This window comes from Hesperophylax consimilis, chromosome 8 (assembly GCF_061612785.1).
Source record: "Hesperophylax consimilis isolate HC1 chromosome 8, BYU_Hcon_1.0, whole genome shotgun sequence".
Taxonomy (NCBI): Eukaryota; Metazoa; Arthropoda; class Insecta; order Trichoptera; family Limnephilidae; genus Hesperophylax; species Hesperophylax consimilis.
The window spans coordinates 30,207,554-30,232,607 of NC_142843.1; the positions used below are offsets into that span (position 1 = coordinate 30,207,554).

Here is a 25,054-nt window from a genome sequence, read left to right on the forward strand (position 1 = left end):
AATTGAACATTTTCACTTTATCGGCAACCCTTCAACGGCTTCCAGCGAAACCGACGGTCGCGGGTTCGAATCTCGGCGTGCGATTTTATTTGTGTTATTTAACAATTTATTTGCTAATACTTGCGGCACTCTCAAATATACCATTATTACTCTCAGTATCTTCCTGATGTAAGACTACCATTCAGAATTGAAACTTTGCTTAAATTGCTTTAGCCGTGTTTGGTGACCAGATCTGAATAGCCAGGTACCTACCGACTAGCCTCTTCCCAATCTCTTTCCCCTCCCCATTACTTTTAGCCTCACAACATACCCCAATTGGGAATGCCATGGTCTCACTGGCTATGTGCAAAAAAAAGATTAATTTATCAGGATACGGACTGCAATACCGTTTTAAAACGGATTACGAATAATTTGAAGAGATTTTTAGGAACTTAAAACTTAGTGTTTTTTTAAAATTACATTCGTACCATCTAATTATAATATTTGATATCCTTTTTGTCTTGTTATTTCTGAAAGATTTTGAAAAATTTATGTAAAACGTTATATACCTACGTTTTTCCGTCTTTTTAACACGACCGTTATTCTAAAAAAATGTGTAACAAGATGATTATTATTATTATTATATAAAAAAACTATTTGTGTCATTAAGATTAATAAAGAAATAATAAAAAATATACATTTCTATTTTTGATACCGACAATTCGTGGTCGAATTCCATCATAAATTTATTTCAATATATCAGAAAATATACATATCTTGATTTAAATTTAAAAGAATCTGAACGAACGCAGTCCCCTCCATTTTCTGTAGAGTTTCATGACACACTGTAGGTGAACCACCGTGGCCGGAATAAATGATAAGGGCCTCGTGGTAAACGCATATTTCCCCGCAGAGCCTTAATATTAAGTTATGGGGTGGCGAGCGGCGAGTCACCTGACGTTGCGGCTTTTAGTCATGTACTTTACGTGGCTAACGTTATTTAGTATTTTATTAATGTTTCTCGTGTTAGTATAGTAAAGCGGGGTTGTCTACGAGTTTGTAAGTTCATATACTACTATAATAATAAATTTGCAAATATAGACACTCGTGCTGACATATTCACTGCTAGTTACTATCACTGCAGAATTTCATTGTATCACATTCTTACTCATATTAACCACTGTTAAATTGATTGTACCTAATATTTTAATATTACTTGCGTGGCAACTTTTCCTTATCCCTCTCCTCCCCTTTCCCGTTCCAACCCAAGTCTATTTAAGTATAGTTATAATCACTTTTATTTATTACTGTTTATGGTAGGCATATTATAGGTTTATCGTTTACAGGTTAGTTTTATGTTTCTGAATATATATCTGTGAACATTAATAATTGGTCTGTTTTTTTATTCTCTTATGTATATTGTATTACTAAGACTGTTTATGTTCCTCAAATAAATAAATAAATAAATATTGTGCTCTTGCTGAAATTATCGAAGCCTTTCCATTTTATAAATGCAGATATTCTTTGAACATACTAGATAGTGGTTAATAAACACAGCGATATAATATAGTGGTTAATAAACACAGCGATGTGATGTAGGTATTTAATCAGTTAGAAATACTGTGTTTGTTTTTTGATATTGACATTTGGGAGGTGGGTATGGGTTCCGCCGCCCTGGGAACCATTTATTGCATAACCAACACCTCTGCCAGAGGTCATTGAAGCCACTCGGCTCAGTAGTTTGCTACGTTTGGTGACTTAGCAGGGGTGCCCGGGTTCATCGGGTGAGAGGTGTTCAGATTTTGGCGGCAGATGCACCTGCCCACCAGCTGCGTGGCGGGCCGGATCGGGAAAGGCCGGGATGGTGAGACAGTCTGACCTCTCCGGCTGGTCTCTTTCGACCCATCGTCTTGCACCGCAGCGGGAGGGATGGATTCATTCGTCCGTTACTCCTAGACACATTGACCCCTAGATTCCTGCCCACCCCTCATACATTTTTTTCTTCCCACTTCCTCTCTTTCCTTTCCTCAAAAAGACTCTCCACGCAGCATCCCCAAAGATGATCACCAGGCCCGAGAGAAATTATTTTCCTCGGAGCCTCCTGTTATTATTTTATTGCCTATAAAAAGTTTTTTAAGATTTGTTCGCATGCTCAGCGTATTAACAGCTCGACTGTAAAATAACAAGCCAGCTTTTCTGTTTTCCTTCTAAAAATTCAGATCTTTTAAAGAATCATGTTCACTTCTCCCCCCTTTTATATGACATACATCATCCCCGAAGGTATCACCTACGGGGATAATATAGGCTGACATATCCTACGATCCTATCCTATTAACTTCAATTTATTATTAGTTGTTGTTCAAATATTCACTTTTCGTACAACTTTCCATTAGAACTATCGCACTGTTGTATATTTAATTCTAACCTAATTCGGTACCAAGGTATGTCGCCGTTGAAAGTACCTTAATTCGAAATATTTAGCTCTGTTGGCAGAGTCTGATTGAAAAAATCTCACTCAAAGAATGTTAATGTCATCTGGCTAAGCTTGATGTTCATTACTAAAGATGTTTTTGATGACAATGCTCCTAGCAATATGGCCATTGTGGGCACCTGTAAACAGCCGAAGCAAGCACCACGGGCGGTTCAAGTAGCATCATGCTTATGTAAATTCTGAGAGGCCGTGTCTCTTTATCTACATATTTGACATTCCTGAATCTCCACAGTGGCGCATAACTTCACCAGCTCACGTAGGTACTAGAGTACCACGCGAAGATCACCTCCTTGTAATTGTTATTAACATTCGGTGCACTGCGGTCGAGAAAATTAATGCAGAACAAAACCGCGATCTTACGAGATAAGATCATTATTGCAAGTTTACCCTATCAAAGGCGAAAGGCATAATGAAAATGAACTAATTTATATTTAAACAGAATTTCGACAGCTCGAATGAACCGTATGAGATTATATTTAGAAAAAAAATGTTTCGGATGATAATATAAACACGATATACCAACATGCAATTAACGAAGTACTCTATGAAATTACTAACTGAAGTCCTCGGAGTTGGCTATACACAGAGTTTTTAGAAATCTAATGTAGACCTACTGGTTTTGATGGTCAGTGTGCAAAATTTTATCGATCTCCGAACAAAACTGTAGAATTATATAAAAATCAAATCTATGCAGTACCCAGCACTCAGTACCCAAAATGGTTGAGATTTGTTTTGAACTAGAACATGGAATTATTTTGCAAAACTTGACCAAAATCGAAGCAGGACCCGCCACTTTCTGACCCAAATTCAGTTTATATTATTGCATTTTCATCCACTCTCCACGGAGGATGTTACTTTCAGTAAAGCCTTTGTGTATTTGTGGCTATAATTTCCATGATTAGTGACTGGATCAAACAATCTTCGTAATACCAAACATATTTATCCTCTCTCCTTGCAATCTTCGGATTTCATTTATCTAACAAAATTGCTCCATGTTGGGGGTGCCATCGTACCACAGGTTCCAGGTAATAAAGAAAACATTTACGAGTATGTAAACTTGCTGTCTGCAGGAGTTCTTACTCCAAACGCATGGTTATTTAGCTACATGAATTCATCGAGAGCTTTCCTTGTAAAAACAGTTTATATCTCACTCACAAAACACTCACAGAAATCAAATTTAAAAACGTCTAAAGATTATTCCGATAAGATGTTAACTTCGTAATTAATTTAGTTCATAAAATATTCACATACAAGGTTAATGACGTAGTTATTTGCCGTGTGTTTTTGATATTAATAACGGCTAATATACACGTCTCTAATCTACAAAGATATTTCGATATGAATAAAAATTTCATTTGCAGCTTACAAATTATATGAGCGACCTTTGATGTCGCATATTATCATAGCGTTTATAAATAGAGCCAGCGATCCTGTTTCACTTTACCATACTTCTATTATTAGTATACGTTAGTCTGTCAGATTAAAGTCTCTCAAGGCTCCACATGTGATATGCATACTAGTTAATGCTGTCCGGTCATGAGTTATGTTACATGTTTAAAAGGTTTTGGTTTAAAATAGCTGTTCAATTTAACTCCAAATTAAAATACGCTCCAAACTCTATATAATATTTTCTCAGTTTTGGTAAAATAGGTTCATCATGTTATGAGTGGAAAATATGAATTAGGCTATATCATTGCATTGCAGTGGCTCAGTCTCTCTGTGCAGTCTGTGAAAAAATACCGCGTTTTGCTTTTACATTCAACTGAAGGCCCTGTTTTTTTAAAACATTTTTTACCTTTTTATTTATATAGATAGGTGATACTTTTTAGTGAATTACTAGCTGACGTGTACCCGGCGTTGCTTTTCTCTACTTTCTATAAATATAATATGCATGTATTATGTATATAAACCTTTCCCAAAAAAAAATCTCTAAATGATAGTAAAAACCCTATCAATATCCGTTGCGTAGTTTAGAAGACCCAAGCGCCCAAACAGACAGACGTGGTTAGCGACTTTATTTTAGTACAATAGAGATTTTCATCTATGGCACATAAAACGCTAAACAAGTGGCTGTACTACGTAAAATTGGCCATGAGAAAAGCAATTATTATTAATCTTGTCACTTTGAGTGACTGTCCTTGTAACTTGTTCGGTAGTCATAAATCTAAAAACCTTTTGTTCTAATGTTTCAAGAATAAACCAATAGCAAACGATATTTTTAGTCCACTTTAAATCCATTTTAATTTCACAAAATTTTTATAAATTTATAAATTTCTGACTAAAGAAAATGAATTCCTATCTAAATATCAAAATTTTGCGCGTATCTTGATGAAGTTTTAAATGGAAACTTCAAAAGATCAAACATAGCTCGGGATGCGATACGATATGTGGGGTGAACATAAAGTGAGAGTTGACCTAGAAGTTTGCTTTTGTTTAACGATTTTTTTATGTAATTTGAATCTAACGTTTTTGACCTGACCATTTGCTGATTTTAAGCTCTCTCAAACAAAACACAATTTTTTTTTGATTTCTAACCCTTACAGAAAACCCAGTAAATATATCCTGTGGATTTTTAATTTGTTCTATTTCCATTTTGGTTTTCGTCTTTATTAACCTTTTTAGATACTCGTTTTCTTCTGTCTCTTGTATTTTTTACTTTTTTCTATGTGATGTCTTCTCCTGAGTCATTGGCAAAATCATCATTGTTCACATCACCACATTGATACTGATCATCGCTAGAATGATCTAAGCTAAAAGATTTAAGACCTTGTATTAGATCACGAGAAAGTTCTTTTTTGTCTTGTTTGAAATAATCCATGCCTAAGTTTTTAATCTCTATCGCTGTCTTCATATTGCTTCATGAATGTAATAACCGACTCTAACATGTACTGCAAAATAGTTAAGTGGTAGAATATAGTTAATCATGAACTAAAAATCTTATGCCTGGAACATAAGATTATTGCAAGGTTCAATCTTCAAAAACTTCGAAGGGCTTGACAACGCAGAAAGAATTGCAGATGGTAAAACATCGAACATTATGACCAAGTGAAAGAGGTAGATGAAATGTGGTGAAAGAAGATTGGAGTAGGCGAGATAGATAGAGAACTGACGATGAACCGTAACCATATCTGAGGAGAAGGCCAAATGTAACACCATGATGACGGTGAGACTATAGAGTAGAATATTTAATTAACCCTATGATCAAGCCTTAATTCATGTAAATGTCATTCCCTGCACAATTCTTGAGCTAAACCAGCAATTTGGTGAAATTCCGGTAACTAATGAATATTAATCAAAATTACATTTAGCGGAATTTAAGATCCATAAACAATATTATAGAGAAGGTAATGTTGCAGTTTTCCTGCCTTATAAAGCATTACACTAATCTCAATGGGATTTATTCAGATGAACTATGAAGATATTGTGATGGTCATGGGTCGTGAATCAATAAGTGAATCACTCGCTTCAATTGTCAAGGAGTATTATATTGTCTCCTAGGCACGTCCCCTTTTATGGCATTATTCTGTTGCGAGAATTATGTTTACTCATGCCAGAATTATACAGGGTGATTAAACTTCTGGTTAGATCTGTGAGATAAAAAGTATTTTATAAATAAAGTCATATCCCAGAATTTGTTGTGATGATCTAATACCACATTCCCGTAAAGTACCCGGTGTTATAGTTGAATATTTAAATTCTTTGGGTTATGAGTAATTCTTGATAATTGATCACCGCAAATTCCTTCAAAATCGTGGTCAGGGATCCAAGTCATTGGCCCTTGGTGTTAATGTACAGCATTATAAATGGTAATATTTACAATATAAAAAAATTTGCAGACCAAGGTGGCACACAAAAAAATTAATAAGTATTTATGTTAAATAGAGTCCGATGTGCGCAGTAGAAAGAACTCTAAAACATTGAGCTCTGGCGTTGTGAAGTTCGTACAGTTTGTGTCTTATTAATGTGCAATATTTTTAGGTCATTGCATCTATTTTCAGCTATCTACGTTATTGCCATCGTGAACACTGTATTAACTATTTATTTCTTTGAAAATGTGACAAGTCGCCCTTATTGCCACACTATTTAGTTCAATCTTAGTAAGTAGAATTCAGTAACTCGGGCGAAGCCGGGTAAACAAGATGAGAATTGATAATTGATAATTGATACAGTTTGAAACGGAGGCTTTATTCAATAAAATATATATTTTTTTTTTAGATTAAAAAAGAGATCACTTTTGTTGAGTCGTTTTTAGTGACAAACCAGCTCAACGGTGGTTCTCGTCATGTTTTGAAATCTAGATGTAAACATTTATCAGCTTGCTAGAAGAATGCTAGGAACAATGCGGCACGTGTTATTGGTTTGATCCCTTGACCAGGTGAGAACTGCGAGCACCCAGTAGTGTACTATACTAGATAAAGGCATCGTGGTACAGTATGCAGACTCATGTGGGCACTTGACAAAAACCGCAAGCAGTTCCGTGCCACAATATAAACACCTCGTGCTGATAAACTGTGGGCGAGTACAATAACCTGTTTACATTCCTCGGCCACCTGCCACCTGCCACCCTGGTGCCTGTGTTGTGCCTGGTGCTTGGTGCCTGCTCCCTGTGAATGTGCCTGGTGTCTGTACCTATACCTACTATGCTCTCTGCACTCTACGCATCCTCTCCTGGGATGAGATCGCCAATGCTTGCTGGTGGTGGAGTATTTTTTATCAATTATTGCATTAACGCGTCCTTATTGTGATGCAAAAAGTTTCTGATTTCTTTCAGTAGATACGTATTAACATATTTTGGGCATTATTAACTCTGCGGATAAATTTTAACAAAATATGATAAAAAAGATGTACATAAAATTAAACACTTGGTATTCTCAAAATCTTGGAATAACTTACTTTAACAATCTTCCTGCAAATGTAAAAACTATAGAATATATGAGTGAATTTGTGCTTAAATTGAGATATTACCTCGAATTACTTTAAAGTACTTGTAAAAGTTTTTTTTTAAATATTTTTTTCTTGTTCTGTTTTGTACAAACCGTGGATTTTTTTTCTTTATCAACATTTATGATTAGAACAATTTTTAAATTTTGTGAAAACTTATTATTTTATTATTTGATTGAAATTCCCTAACAAAGAACCATATTTCTACATGGCGAAGGATAGCTGCGTTTACTTTATACGTAAATATTTATTTTATATTTATCTGTATAATAATTCAGATAATATATTCAAATTAAATAAAAAATAAATAAAATGAGTTTGCGCTAACTAGTACAACAATTCCCCTAGTTGTAGGTAAACCTTCTTTATCTTTTAAATAACATATAATTTACAAATGCCAATACATGCTCAAGGTATAATTTTGGCATAGTTGGCTTTTAAGTTAAAAATTAAGTTAATTGGTACATAATATTATGTTGATCATGTAGTGCAAACGCACCATAGGTGCCTACGCACAAAGTTTTTGTCTGAGAGTCGCAAATAAAGTTAATGTTTAACTATTTGTATTTCCATGTCAATTGGATTACCACATAATATTTTTAAGAAACGGTGCAGCTTCATCGTCGCAGTGGTCAACCGATAATAAACATAACTATATAAAGATCTTTATTTATTATAATGTTACCACAGTCAGCGCCGCAATTACTAACGACAGTCGTGCTTAACCTATCTTATAACCTAGATTATTAAACAAAAACTTATCAAACGGAATTCAAGAATGTGGGGAAGACCAAAGATAACATGGAAATTTACAATAGTGCTCCGATATCAAAATTATCTAAGAATTTTAGGTCATTTTTCGTAATCAGCTGTCATTGGTGACTCAGTTTCCAACTGAAGTTGAAAAATGTCAACGGGCGCGTTTCCAGTAAGTGAATTGTATTAGTACCGTGTGTTTGCATACACCGCAGGAACTGCAGCTGCGGACTGCGTTGGATTGCCGCGACCATTATAGAACAAACACAATACGACGTGTATAACGAATTAGCGAATTCCCAACAATACCAAATGAGTTACGTGCATGGTCCTATTTTTCTTCGGTTTACTAATTTTTTTTACTAGATATTTAGAAAAAAATGTTTGTAAAATATATTAAAATTTTTTTTGAATATATTTCGTCTAAATATATTTAAAATTGATGTTTTTTCAAACTATGAACAAATTCATTTCTTGCTGTTGGAAGTATCAAGTAAGTTAAAAAAAATAGTTTATTGTTTATTGTTGTTGTTATACGCCCATAGGGGCTTTTACATAGATTATAAATAAGTTTTACATAAGTTATCGAGTTAGAATTTATACTAAGAGTTATAAAAGTGAAGAATTTTAAAAAAATATACAAGTAGTTTTTGAAGAATATGGCGTAAAGAAACATTTTAAACAACATAATATTTAACAATAACAAAGAACAAAATATAATATAAAACATTACAATAACATATCTAATCGTTAAATCTATTACAATAATTTGTATGATTCCACAAAGTGTTGGTTTAATTTGAATTTAAGATTATAAAGGGAATCATGGAATATATCTATAATACCACCAAACTTGTTGCCCAAATCATGCATCCTATTGGTAAGTGAGTTTGACTGATAGTTGGTTTTATATGTGTCGCAAAAGAATGTTGTATTTTGTCTAGTATTTCTTGTCGGTACATAGAGTTTAATAGCAGCAACGATGGCAGGGCTGTCAATAAGGTTGTTCATGACTCTGTATAATAAAATTAGGTCTGAAATGGTTCTTCTGTCAGACAGCGTAATTAAATTAAGTCCATTCATCAAATTTACATAATTAATGTTTTCTATTGGAATTTTAAGCTTGAAATTTAAGTACCTAAGAAATTTGTGTTGAACCCGTTCTAATTTGTTAGAGTGTACTTTATAGAAAGGAGACCAAATAGGTGAATTATATTCCACTTGGCTTCTAACTAGTGAAATGTAGAGTGTTTTCATGCAATCCAAGGACTTAAAATCAGTTAGGGTTCTACAAAGGAAGCCAAGAATCTTTAAAGCCTTATTAGTTATATCATCTATATGCGCTGTGAATGTTAAGTTTGATTCGAATATAACTCCCAAGTCACGAATTTGTGATACTGGTGTTAATTTAACATTATTTAAATTATATTCATGTAAGATATGAGAATGAGTTCTGGAAAATCGTATTACTTGACATTTCTCAATGTTCAAAAATAACATATTTTGTTCGCACCATTTAAAAAATTTATCTAAATTAGCTTGTAAAATTAGGCAATCATATATATTTCGTATTCTTTTAAACAATTTTAGATCATCTGCAAAAAGTAGGACTTGTACATCTTTAAATATGTTTACAATGTCATTAATGAATATTAAGAATAATATTGGGCCAAGGTGGGACCCTTGCGGGACACCACTTGTGGCCTCGAATACATAGGATTCTATAAAATTAATCCTGACACAAAGAACTCTATTACTGAGGTAACTAATAATCCATGTCAATAAACTACCTTTGATGCCTAACAGTCGGAGTTTGGATATAAGAATATGATGTCGAACCTTATCAAATGCTTTACTGAAATCGGTGTATATAGAATCCACTTGTTGTTTCAGACTGAGCGATTCAGATATGTAATTATTGTAGATAGTTAAATTACTTAAGGTAGATCGACCTCTGATAAAGCCATGTTGGTTAGGAACAATAATATTGTTGATAGTAGTAGTTAATACCCGATTTTAGTTAAGTAACTGTAAAAATACAGATTTAAAATATTAACTTATCTTAAAGTAAATTAATTTAAAACTACTTACACTTAATTCTAAATTAAATTTTATTGTCAATTACAACTCGTCGGCATGTAATTATGGATTTTTAAATTTACCTTCGCGCACTTTCTTCCGATTTATTATTTTTTGTTATTATTACTTATACATTCGTTAGATAAGATAAGATCTCATTCCAGACGAAGTTACTAAGATGTTGTATGGACATAGATAATAGGTACTTTAACTATGTAAGATGAATATACCTACATTATCACTTGCAATAAAATGTCTTAATAAAAAAATAAAAATCTGTAGGGTAATAGAATTTAGTTAATAGTTTGAATGTTAAATATTGTTTCAACAAATGATAACAAATTAATTTATTATATATTAAAATTGACGTGGTTAAGCTAAGAGCATCATTCATTGTCAATACACAGTGTCATTTAAAAAAATTAACTTTTGAAATTTATGACGAAAAGATCGTCATTATACAAAAGACAGAAAAAAACATATATTTTTTTGAATAAGTTTATTTGTCATTTTTGTATTCGCAGTACAAAAATCGATTCAGTTAAATTTTTTGATGACAATTAAAAAATGTGCGTAAGAGGCTCATTCCCGGCGATACCGATTATTATTAGTGTAGTCGTTACTAGGAACAACGACCGATTCTGACTGGATGACTGACTGACTTTCGTGGTTCTGTGGGATGTAGTGTGACCGTGGAGTCAGTCACCAGCTGAGCTGTAGGAAATGATGATGCTCTGTGCCATGATGAATCAACACCAATGTTCACATGCTCATTTAGAGTTAGAGTATGCCTTAACGGGAGCAACGCTTATGGTCAATTAACCGCCGACATTATGCCACAATATCATGATTCAACTCCATTACCTATAGTATTCATCATTGCGTATTCATTTAGCGGAATTAGTCGTGGCTAATTTAAATTTCTCGTAAATACTTGTTTAATTCAAAATTAACAACACTTAAAGCTTGATTCACAGAAAGCACTAAACTAAAAATAGCCTAGGATTAATAATTTTACCCCGAAATTCATTTCTATTTTCTTATCTGGCAACCTTCTAAAAACGTGCAGTGCTAATCTAGTAAAATATGTGGATTAAGTTCAAAGGCTTTGCCAAAAACAGTTTGGATGACTGCGGAGCTTTCATGGATTATTAATCAAATAAAACCTTATTTAGTGCTTTGATGAAGGATATAGGTTTTAAATAAGTCTTTTCATACACACATAATGTTGTGGATGTAAAATGTAAGATTTAAAAATGACGGATTTAAGTTGATTTAATCAATTATCTCAGCATCTTCGCCCCATGTCCAAAAAACTGCCAAAGAAAACATTAAAAAAATTATTTCATCTCTCATTAGGTCCCCTTTGAAAATGAGAAAAACATGAACATTTGCCTTTTTCGCAAATTTTAATAAACTCTTGTTCGTGTTCATTCAGTCGAGCCAATTACATAATACTTGTTTTGATCAAAAATTAAATTTGCATAAAGAAACATAATTTTGAATACGTGCAATTTGTAAATTCTATGCTAATTCATTACTAATGAAAGAATGCATCTCTCTTTTTGATACTTCATTTAATGTGAATTTTTTAGAATTTGCATTTTTATTTTTCCACCGGTTAAACCGTTCAAGGTAGTTTTGACTTGAATTATTGTGGGAAAATTTTAATAAATAAATGTGGTTAGCCGTATCATAATCCATTGATTGCCCTCCATACGAGCTACCAAAATATTGTGAAAGTATTCTGACGTTTCATCAAAGACGTAAGTGAAAATCGCAAAGATATTAAAAAAATTCAGATGCGCTACTCTAACATAGATACTTTTTCTTGCGGTTTCCACGATTTCGTTAATTTCGGATTTATTTGTATTCGATAAATACCTTCGCTCAAATATTTGGATAAAGGGATAAATCTAAGATGCAATTTGGTTGATATAAACCATAAATAATCACAACACATCGAAGAATGCAGTTCTGTAACCTTAGCATAAATACAATTTTTTATCGATATCCATGGTTTAATTTCTATAGATACCTTACAATAAAATGTTAGCCAACTGAATTTGGTAAAGGTTAAGGTATTTAGTGAATATAATTTATAATTTAAATCATAGAAGTCAATAGAAAAATGTATATGTGTTAGAGTAGCATAGCTGTATTTTTGACTTATACGCTAAATGATACATCATCGATTCATTCTTAGATTGCGCGATACTTATTTTTCAGGAATTTAGGGGTAATTTATTGAAAATAAAATTAGGCAAAAATAGCCAAGAGAAACAAGAAGAGAGAAGAAGAGACAAGAAGAGACAAGAATAGAAAAAAAGAGACAAGAAGATACGAGAAGAAACAAGAAGAGACAAGAAGAGACAAAAAAATACAGTGTGTGGCAAGCCTACGCACGACGGAAGTGAAACTTTTAGTATTCTTTTCTCTCTCTTTTCATTTCATTCCCTCTTTTTTCTGTCTATTGACATATTTATAAGTAGCATTTGATAAAAAAATTAAAAGTTATAAGAATATGGGATTCGAACCCGGGTCCTGCATAATTAGTGTCGAACGCTCTGCCTCTAGACCGCGAGGAGAGGTATCTCGCGCAAATTAACGTAAAGGTAAATTAACAAATTTATTTATTTTTTTACTACATTATTACAAATCGTTGATAAATAAAAATAATTTATCAAAATACCGAGCGACTCTACCGGCTCGATTTGTAAGCTATATTTCGACCAAAATATAATATAGGTACCGTAAAGTAAAGTAATAAAAATAATTAATCAATATCATGTAGGGCCTTGATTAGTAATTTTAATGATTCAAAATAAAAATAATTAATCAAAATACCGAGCGACTCTACCGGCTCGATTTGTAAGCTATATTTCGACCAAAATATCATATAGGTACCGTAAAGTAAAGTAAAGGTGAATTAAAAAAATTATGTAATTTTTTAATATATTATTACAAAACGTTGATAAAAAAAATTAAAAGTTATAAAAATATGGGATTCGAACCCGGGTCCTGCATGAAGAGTGTCGAACGCTCTGCCTCTAGACCGCGGTTATTACGTATTCGACCAAAATATCATATAGTCAAAATATCTTAAAGTCGCAGCACGATAGCATTTTATCATTTTTCCTCGTATTAAAAAAATCACAAACAGAAAAAATAAATAGTTTAAGCGGGGATCGAACCTCGGTTCTTCACGACGAGAGTCGCGCGCTCTGCCTCTAGACCGCGAAGCTGAGTTTGGAGGGTGACCTAAACAAAGTATATAATATTAGCTAGGCTCCTATAGCGAGATGATCACGGTTTTTCATGACGGTCATGAGTCGGTTTTACTCCGGTCCTCGAAATTGCATGACGCGCGTAAAGAAGTTTCACTTCAAAAAGAGACAAGAAGAGACAAGAAGAGAAAATAAGAGATAAGAAGACACAAGAAGAGACAGGAAGAGACAAGACGAGACAAGAAAAGACAAGAAGAGACAAGATGAATCAAAAAGAGCCAAAAAAAGGCAAGGAAATGTAAGAAGAGGCAAGAAAAAAGAAGATATAGAGAGGGAAAGAAAAACTAAAATATAACAATCAATTCCATTAATCCTTCTTGCTCATCATTAATTCCAATATTGGCTTATAGATTGCTATTTATACCGGTCGATTAAACTCTAACTTCTTTCCCATCCTCAGAGTATGTGTTCCAAGTCCTAACCAAACAGTGCCCGCAGGTGTACCAGTCGCACCAGGACAGAAGTGCTTCAGGTTGTTGTGGTACAATCGAATCGTATGGTAGTTATTAAATTTCAATAAATAGGTAGCATTAGAATCACGCGACAACAACATAATATTGAAAGTTCTTACTGTGGTATAAACATCAACCGAGTATCCAATATATCGATGAGTATAAATAATAAATGGACCTCAGAATGAAGAATATATTTGTGAGGTGTTTATTGAAGTTTTGTTTACTAGGCAGAAACAAGGGCGACTCTGATGCGGTGTGGGGTCGTAACTCTTCCTTATCTCGGAAAGCTTTTACGGATGTGACATTAAAGTCGGAATCCTTTTTGAGTATCAGATAGCAAATAAAATATTGATGTCCACCATCATTAAAATGGTTGCATTACAATGTATGGCGGACATGCCAGCATTATCTACAGCTATCGTAATGGTGCGATCTTAAGTACCCACACTTTGTTATAACAACACAACATAAATTTTGTTGTTACAACCAATCATAACCAGAAAGAAAAAATATCATTTGTTAGAAATTACCTAAGTTATTTTTTTCAAATTTAACGGAGTGAATAATTAGGATTATAATTCTTGGTTTTCCGCCGTGCGCCATTTGATTCTATTTTCATCATAACTTATTTGTGTTTTGCAAAATTATGTTTTTGTAAATTGAAACGTCTTATCAAATAATGTGTTTACACATTTGTGACAGTATATAATCTACCATATGAAGTTTTCCCAGAATAGCAAGTTATATTCAGAGAAATTATTTTTTTTGATCATTTCGTTAAGGATACGATAGCGTTTGAGTTTTGTTATGTAAATGTGACGGTGTAAAATAATTGAAATTAGTATAGTTATTAATTCATTGTAATAATTATTTTTTTTTCGTTTTAACCCATTAAACGTTCTTACTTTAATTTAAATCGGTGTTTCAAAGCTGATGAAAATGATTTGGTTCACTGAAAATAGTTCCATTGACTTAAAAATTCTATATAGAATAATCTGTGCCAATTTTACCATACCAAAGCTTTCCGTTTAAGAGTTTTTAGCGTTAGTTTATGTTTTCATTTTAAGCGATTTTTTTTGTGAATACCGCTCAAGAGTTCCAACAGCTCCGAACCGTTTGGAGCCAGTGAGACTATGGCTTCCCCAATTGAAGTATGTTGTGAGGCTGATGGTAGTAGGGAGGGGAAGGAAATGGAGAGAAGGAAGGTGGAGAAGTATTTGGTTGCCATTCAGCAAGTAAGGTTTCAATTCTAAATGGTGGTCTTACGCCAGGGCGATATTGAGAGTATCTTCCACTCTGGAACGTGCCGCAAGAATACTATATATTATTTTAAGTGAATAAATTGTGAAATAACATGAATTCATCAAATAAAATTTTCTTTCGACCGATACCCATAAATTAAATTGAATTAATATAAAACGTAATTTTAACAGGAGTACACAGAACATTTATAGATAATTCCATGATGTACAGTTATTTGCAAGGATATTAAATTAATAATCAAGTTATATGGCCGGTTGCTTGTTACACTACACCAGGTGAGTTAATAGGTAGAGCGAGTGACAGGAACAGTCCGTAATTGATTTTTCCCTCGATACAAGAAACAGTCGCGTGTTGCCACTAGAACTTGCCCGCAATTAATAATATAATATGCACCTAGAGATGTTTTTACTGTAATAATAAGCAATTAATTAATACCTCTGTCTGTTTCTCTGCTTGAACGTTCCTAGTGCCTCAATTATTGTGAAACTAGAAACCTTCGAGAGTATGTAGTTAAAATTGCAGATTGTGGCGCTGTGGTTGAAACCCGTCTTAGGACGAGCGGCAAACAAACATGAACAAAGCTTGACTTTACAATAAATAAAACGTTTTTATTTTGTAATTATTTATCTATTTTATAATATTATAGAAATATTATTTTTACAGATTCATACAAAAAAATTTACAATATAAGTAGTCGGAAATTTTTGCCGTAATTTGTACATGTTTTTATACTTTACGTTCCGTTACTGTACGATTTATTTATAAGCTTCCGCCAACACTACCCCCTCGGAGAGTGAGTTTTTTTCTAAAAAAACTGTGTCCCAGGAGTGAGCATTTTTTAAGTACAAGAAAAAAAAATCAAAACCATAGTTTATTCAATTTATTAGATCATAATAATCAAGGACGTTATAGTACAATCATACTCATCAGGGAGTATTTTGTTCTGGCCGTAATAGTAGGGCCATACTCGCCGAGAGGCTAGATTAGTAGAAGTCGCGATTTTTTTCAGTGTAAATATTCTGGGACTAACTACCTTTATATGCACTTTGCGCAGAATATTAATGGAAGGTAATAATACGGATTCTTCAGTGGACATCTTCAATTTGTAACTTAATAAATACTAATAAATTTTCTAATATACTTAAAGTTAGAAAAGAAAGCCTTTGTCTAATTGAATGTATCGATGGGACAATGTTAAAATACACTTCTTTTTTATCTAAATGATTACTTAAAAATATATACTTGTTCTGGAGTTGTATTTATCTAAATAAACAAAATAAATATGGATATTAAAAACATATAACTTAACCATATTCTACAACACGTAGGTATTTAAGAAAAACCAATCAAAATCGTACGACATGAAAAAAACGCAATGCCATAATTAATTTTCTACATAATTTAATTGTACGCGTTATATTACCCAACACATTAGGTGTAACCTATTGAGGTAGGTGACAGGAGTGTAGAATAAAAATATTTTAGTAAAATAAGAAGATATTTTGTGATGGTGGCTTCAAAAAATATCTCACGAAATGTGTAAAGCCATTTTAAGCAAACCGATTCTGTTTCAATTGAGTAAAACTGGGTGTCTACCACTCTGGAACGTTTATGTATTTCTTTGTGCAGATATCAAAGAACTTTATAGGTAGGTATAACTAAGCAGGTGTTCTTCCCATCTTTCCTTATTCCGATATCCTTTCTCTTCCCACTAACTTCACAACATATAAGAACTTATAACTGATGACTTGCAACTTTATACAAAAATCTAACATCTACAAAAACAAACATAACCTATTTTTTACAACTTAAGTTCATTATTTTCTACACTTTAGTGGTAAAGAATACCTATTATTAAATTGTCATTCTTACTGTTAAAAACTTGCTTGTTTTCAAAACTTTTGATAATGCTAATCAAGTTATACTATTCGTGTTATTAAATATTTGCTGTTATGTATATTTTTCTTCATATTTTCGAACCTACTCGGTACTTACGTCTATGCCATGATTCGAGTGCGGTCGAACGAAAGATTTATTTAGTTCAAGTCTATCCATTCTTTGATCTGTAGGCTATTGAATAGTCCTATGTTCAAGGATGATTTAGAAACATGAATGCATACATTGAACAGGCTCGGTTGAATTTATTGCGTTCGCATTAATTGGTTACTCGAGAACTTCTAACCTACTAAAATAACACAGGAATGTAATTAGATGTAGATTATAATAGTAGTATATGGATACATTTTCACTTTATTAAATATAGGTGCAAATCGTCATCGTGGTGCAACGTTCCCAAGTCGGCCTTGGTCTTCTCCATCTATAGTATTCATCTACTCCTGTCTTCAGCTATTCAGTTATCAGGTTTTCCAATCCTGCTACAATCTTCTTCAATGCAGTCAAATACCACCTCTTCTTCGCTCTGTTTCTGGGCCGCTTCTACTCCAACACCCACTTGATAATGATTTTAAGTGTTCTGTCATCCATCTGAAGATTTTTCCAAAGACCAACCCATCGCCGTTCTTGAAACCAGAAACTCTCCTCCAGAAACAGAATCTATTTTAACAAACGGATTGCATTATTTAGAGCACAAGCATGCTGTCATGGTTATAGACATTGAAATGAAAGATGCTTCGAGGAACTAGAGTCATCGATCCCTTCTGCACCGGTGCATAGTCGGAAAACACGTCAAACGCGCGCCAAACATGTGTGCACGGTTGACATCTCGATATTTAGTTCAAAATCTCGGCTATGGAAAGATTTACTGGCCTCTGACGCATGTTCACCCCTTCTTCTTGCTAAAAAGACTCTCCACGCAGAATCCGCAAAGATGATATAGGCCCTAGGGTAAATGATTTTAGTCAGGGTTTCCTGTAACATGCTAATTTACATAATCTGAGGATGATTACATGTTCAACTAGATTCACATAATATATATATATTTTTTAAATATAAATCAATTATACAGGCTATGCGAGGAGAGATTGGGCCTGCTGGGTCCTGCAAACAGGACAGTGGGAAGATGAGATGAATATTTACAGTCGGTACCTGTGCATGTCTGTAGTTATTTTTTGTATTTAGAGCTTTTAGTCAAAATACAAAACAATCCCTTCAGATTTTTGACCATTGGGGTAAGTAAAAATTGAGCACGACTTGTGATTTCCATGCCGTTTAATTTAAAACAAAATACTATTTTATTTCTTTAAAAATAATAAAAGATTTACCTGCTAGAACATGGTGATTGTTGATGCATGATGCGTACCATAAAAAAACTTGTAGGAATAGTTTCTGAACGTGACATACTTGCAAGGCATAAGTTTTTCTCACTAAGCCCTGATATTTTATCAGGTACATAATTTAGTCACATTAAAATTCATATAAAGCAATATGTGGCCGCAATTTAATATTGTCACAGATTGTGAAGCATTGAAATCATTAAATTAGCAAGCTAGTATCCGATGTTATTTATGTACGAATGTAAATTCCTGTATTGTTAATACACGTGACCGGAGAACTTAAGCGGTTAACTAGACAAGATTAATTTAAAGTACATAGATACATTTGAGAATACTACGTAGGAAGTGTCATTGCATTTAAACATGTTGATATTATTGCCTCGATGTCGAGATAATAGGGGATAAATTAATTAATAGTAAATTATTACAATGCGTAATACACGTATAATTTAATGTCGAGTTGCAAGCATGTTCCTACTAATCGTTATTCATGATTTTATCAGGCGAGCCAGCAGATCAAAATATATATAGAAACTCATTGAATTTCAATTCATTAAAGGCGTTCATTATTTATGTGTGAGAAGAGAGTAGTAGAAAGTTGCACATGGAGGCTACACGGCATACGCTGTGTCTAATCATGAAAGTCACTTATAAAATAAACAATTAAATCAATTCAAGATCTTAATTTCCCAGAATTTTCGGTCATTTTCATTTTATAACAGCATTTTCGCTTTGAGCTACGAAGCTTTGAAATATCAAATTATTAATTTTTAAATAATAAATCAGATTTTGAAAAACTTTTTTTGTGTGAAGTCGGATATTACCCAACCAAAGTTTGTTTGGTTAACTAATGTAGAATTACCATCCTAGAATTCCAAGTCTGGGCGTTGTTTTTAAAAATCAGATGTAGACACTAATTTTCCTCTCATTTTGACCGTGAAGTGTGCAAAATTTCTTCTAGAAGTATAAAATTTCTGTTTTCAGGGTTGGAAAAAGGGGAAGGGATGGTTTTTCAAAATCTCGTGTAAACTGTGACCTTCTTCTTATTTTGAAGGTGAAGTGTGCAAAATTTCATCTATCTCGGAAAAAAACTGTAAATTTGTATAAAAACCAAATCAAAAGACACAGACATCTTCGTATAAAAATATGCTGCATCTAATTCGCCAATTAACCGAGCTCTTCATACGCTAAATAATATTTATCTTAACTCTAACATTGACATTTTGCATACAGTCACATATACACACACACACACACCCTCACACACACACACACACAAACGTACATTACACACGTCACACACACACCTATAAACTACACACGTCACCTGGTAATTAAGGAATAAACATACCACTTAGCAGACATTACAAGGAAACATATCATAAGTACTCAACACGAAATAACTTATTCCTGTATATTTTGTTTCATCTCTGTTAATCATGAACTGTTTGTTTCTATAATATAAAATAAAATTTAAAAAAAACTTTTTTCTTAATTAAACAGACGCTAGACGCAAGTGAAGAAAGTGTTGTTAATCTAGGCTGATTTTCTGCTAAATCTGCTAATTGACAACATTATAAAACAATTATTACGATCACTTGAGAAGTTTTTAAGTTCTCTAAATAAGTGTTTTATAGTATACAAGTGTGTTGAATTATTTCAATATGAGAAAAGTGTAAGTTCTTTATGTCCGTAAAGGGAGTGTGAGCGCCTGGGTATAGGCAATCTTCACAGCGTCTCGGTATTAAGGATTCGAGACGAGTTATTTCACGCACGTCTGCCATATTGTTTCATTGAATTTAATAGCGTAAAAACACAACTGCTCAAAGCGATGAATCGGAAATATTAAGATCATATCTAATTCTGGTGCTCGGATTTCACCGCTATATTCAAATCGCTCAATCATTTCATCGCCTGCTCCTAAAGATCGATATTGCGACGTCCAACCTGTCAAAGGTAATCATTATGTATGCTAATGAGGCGTTTCCGAAACTCCCAGCCGGCCGAGATGACTTAATTGGACGTGATGATACTGATTTAGAATTTCCTCTGAATCACATTAGCTGTGCCCCGGTGTCGAGGACCACCCGCCTTGGACGGATCTGACCAAAATACTTTGATTCGCATTGTTTGGACTTTACTGAAATCTATTATTATTTTTCAGGTATTAAATAATACCCTTTCATTTTTCTTTAAATTGAAGAGATAAAACTTAAAAGTCATTATTTTAGATTATCACGAGAGAATCATCGTGGTTTTGGATTTATTCCTGAGAAGTCTTGTGAAGACCCAAAATGCATCGTGCATACTTGATTATGAATGCAGTTGAAAACCACAAAATCTCCATTTATAGTTCTTGGTATCTGATACTTTATGGTTATACCAAAACTAAACACCAAACATCACATTAATTTAATTAATTATCATACTGAAATCCTCGCCCTACGGGAATAAACAGGCGTAACTGTGTATTTTTACCACAATGTCTACATCTGCCCTGATTATGGATACTGTACGCTCTCCAAAACGTTAACTAATAAGGGAAAAGCGAAACACAGCATAAAAAATAATCTTGACGATTTTTTTTATGTGCAACCTTGAGTCTTAACAACTAGTCCCAACCATCTAGAGCCAGTTAGACTATGGCAACCCCAATATGGGGAAGAGGAAGCTGGGAAAATACCGGGCCATTCTGATCTGGTCACCAAACACGGCCAAAACCGTTACAAGCAACATTTCAATTCTGAATGGTGGTCTTACACCAGGGCGATCTGAAAGTATCTTCCACACCGGAACGTGTCGCAAATATGCTGTAAATATTATTTTTAGATGAGTAAATTATTAAATAATACAAATTAATCAAACAAAGTTTACTTGCGCTCGACAGGATTTGAACCCGCGACCTTTGGCTTGCTAGTTGACGGAGGACGTCATAAAGACATGACGAATAATAATAAGATAAAGATCGAACATTTCTATCATTTAAATTCTTACATGAACAGGTAATCAATTTCATTGGTCTACACTAGTCTACAGGACCGGAGTTGACGCGTCACACTTTAAGGAATTATCTGTTAAGCATTGTTTTTAAATACACAAGATTTCCCAAGGTCTCCCTTAATTCCTATTTCATATTTGGGCAAGCTTTGCCTGTTTAAGGAAATGAAGGTGTGAACCAAGGTATTGATGTCAACCCGTTAAAATGCGATAAATCAATGGCACTAGGGTTCATATTATAAAATCTAACCTCTCTACCACGGAGCTAACTATTTCACTAAGACCAAAATTTATAATATAAATTACTTGGAACGTGCTAGGTAGCTGTTTTTATTTCGAATTCGATTCTATTTGACGATGTTTGCACTTTAAATACATTAGTATGATCTCAGTCATTCTCAGAATGGCTGAATAAATTCCACAAAATTTTATTTTGAAAAAAATCTGTGACTGCGACAACTCAATACACCATGATTACTAATTACAATTCAACAGAATTCTTGGTAAATTGAAACACACTTGTACACCTCACGACCTCAAATACACTTTCATGTAAATAAAATAGAATGTTTTTGATTATTACTTGTTTATTCTCTTGTATTTTTTCATCGGTTGTCAACGATTTTATTAGTTTGTCAAAGCCCACTCCTGGATGAACTCATCCTTTTAAATCTTTAAATCCTGTGATTCATACATACCTACCTAATACCTACATATACCATTGTAATTGTTAAATATAAAACTTTAATTAATACACTTTTAATGTACTGCATACGTATTAGGTAAAATTTGAATGTTAAGTTATTAATAATTTCTGTAAACAAAAAATATGAAAAATTAGATATTTCTTACAACTAAACTGATAAATACTCATTAATTTGTAAGATTTATGTAAAAACAAAAAAAAAATTATTTTATCAAGTAATTTTATCAAGAAAAATAATCCTTGCTGATTTAGTTTTAAAAAAGTATTATGGACTAACTCGAAATAAGGTTTTCAATTTCTTATAATATAAACAGTACTTTTAAAGAGATTAGATTTGCTTTAAGATTAGATGAGTTTATTTTAGTGCATGTGGTAATTAATAATAATATGAAATTATAATAATTTATATACCGCTGTTTCGTGAAAAATCACCTTAAGGATGCTGGTATCTGGTTTTTTACAAGCTTTAGGTCCTGATACTACGAAAGCCAAAAATTCAAACTTAGTAACTGAAAGACGATTTAGTTCCTTCAACTTTCTGACTACTGATGACAACAGATGAGGGTGCGTTTTTGATTTCCTTTAAATCTAAGCGAACGTGCAAATTATCTCTCGGTTTTCTAATTCACATTTCAAGTTCAGTACATCTACTACTGTATGCTTATTCTTAGTAAGCTTTCTGTACAATTTGATCTAAGTATTTTTTTTATTTTGTTTCAGATGGCATAAGGGTGCCTTGTCAAAATGAAGGCGAAGAAGTAGCCGTGGATTCTATCAAAGACATGAGCTGTTTTCAGTGCATTTGTAAGGTAAAACTGCCTTTTTTATTACACATTAACCTTTTATCACTTTAAATACTACAGTGCGATTGTAATGTTTCGTGTTGTGATTTCTGGACCTACAATCACTGTACTGCATTGAATTACTCTTGTAGATCGTATCTGTTTTAATAAAGCAATAATATTCTAGACTTTGCCTTATTGTGAAGTTTATGATACAATTGATTTATTGTCGGTGAACGGAAAATTTCAACAAGAATCCATGTTGTTGTGAAAATGTGGTAATAATGGACAAGAGAAATTTATTTGGTATATGCTTTTAAATGCGTTAGGGTAGCTATTACGAATTATTATTGTTCAACAGAAGGAAACGTTAATACAATGAATCAACACTCAGATTTGCAACATTAATTTATTTTTAAATAAAGACAAACATTCCCGGTTTACGAATAACTTTAATTCGAATTTTTCTACCATTAAAAGTGGAAAATGTCGATCGTGCAATGATAGGGGGTTTAGCTAGAAGGTAATTAAACCCACGACGCGATGCCTGTTTGGGAACCTGACGCTTTTGGACCACTTATTTGTTAAACGGTGTGAATTAACTATCAACTATCCCCGTCTATTTAGAGATGGTACACGGAGAAAAATGAGAATTGCTAATTTGTTAAGAATCTCTTCAAATAATTGGTAATCCGGTTAAAAACAAGATTGCAGACCTTTAACGAATGATTTAACGTGTTTCCTCAAAAACTTTTAGTAAATTTAGGATTTTTCGGAAAACGTGTTCGAACAATTTAAATTAAGTTAAGTTTAACAGGAAACCTGATATTTTATTCGAAGGATTTCTATCCCATTTTTAACTGGATTATCAATACTTTGAAAAGATTTTTAATAAATTAGAAATTCTCATTTTTCTCCTTCAAAATAAAATACTTGGATTACGTCAAGAGTCAGAATTATGGAAGAGTATGTTGAATGTGGGCATTATTAGTCGCAGTACACAGTTCAAGTTTCATTTGAATGGTGTTTTGGGATTTAATTAGCGCAATAAATTCAGGTTTCCAGCGGCAAAGTGCAGCACAACACAATGTACGGCCGTAAGATCCCCTCGGAACGGTACTCTTTACAAAGAAAGTAGGTTCTGTACCGGCGAGAGATCCAGCCTCCGACACACCTGCCTCCGTCTTACCGCATCTTCTCACACGTACACTGGGCCATCAATAACGACGGTATTTCCATCTATTTTTGCCCTCTTTGTTTGAACGATTTCGTTTTTTTTATTACAATATTATCTTTGAATAAGGATTAATTGAAATTTAAACCTTTTTATGCTAGTAGTTTTGTGAAGAGTATATTTCTAATTTTCTCCCATCAAAACCAAAATTTCATCTAAATTCAGAATATTTGTAAGTAGGTTCTTACTTAAATACCTACCTACTTAATTATTAACCGTACATATATTACTTAAATTCGAATATGGAATTATTCAATTTGTAAATTATTTCAACGACAATTCTTTATTCAAACACTTTCTAGTAGGTTATATCTGTTAGGTAGGTACCTACCATAATATTAAAAAAATGCGAATTAAGAAAGTCGAAATATACACGAAGAATCCACATTAGAAAAAAATCTTTTCTGAACCATTAAAACGGCCACCATCTATCTTGAGTAAGAAACGGAAGGTACATACAAATTTAAAACAGGACTGCGCTACGCTCAGTTAATGTGAGCATTTCTTGGAGTTCAGTCCAAACCTGATTCATTTATTAAAAAAATAATAATAAAGCGATACGTTGCGAGGAATAGCAACAAAAATAAACCACGCGTTTATCGGTTCTGTAAACAAGTAGTTCCTAGAAATTCTGCATACCGTTTGTTTCTTAGTTTACTGGGTAACATGTATGTGTGTACCTATTAAGCGTTTTAAAAGGTTAGTTAACTATATTTTTAACCTCAAAAAAATCACATTGCAAAATAAAATATAGAAATTTTAGAATAACTTATTATAATCAGTCCCACGCGTGTTTAGTGTAACTACTAAAATTAAAATGATATTTCGGAAGCACGATAAAAAAACAACTG

At 33.1% G+C, this 25,054-nt stretch overlaps 1 protein-coding gene across 4 annotated transcripts in view; it reads left to right on the forward strand.

The window, feature by feature from the left end:
* Nucleotides 1-25,054, forward strand: part of cv-2 (crosveinless 2-secreting protein) — a 206,171-nt gene that overhangs the window by 72,613 nt on the left and 108,504 nt on the right. For all 4 annotated transcript variants that reach the window (XM_089634115.1, XM_089634118.1, XM_089634116.1 and 1 more), the window contains one exon: nucleotides 22,908-22,996. In XM_089634115.1, coding sequence (XP_089490241.1) covers nucleotides 22,908-22,996 — 89 coding nt within the window. The remainder of the gene's footprint in view (nucleotides 1-22,907; nucleotides 22,997-25,054) is intronic.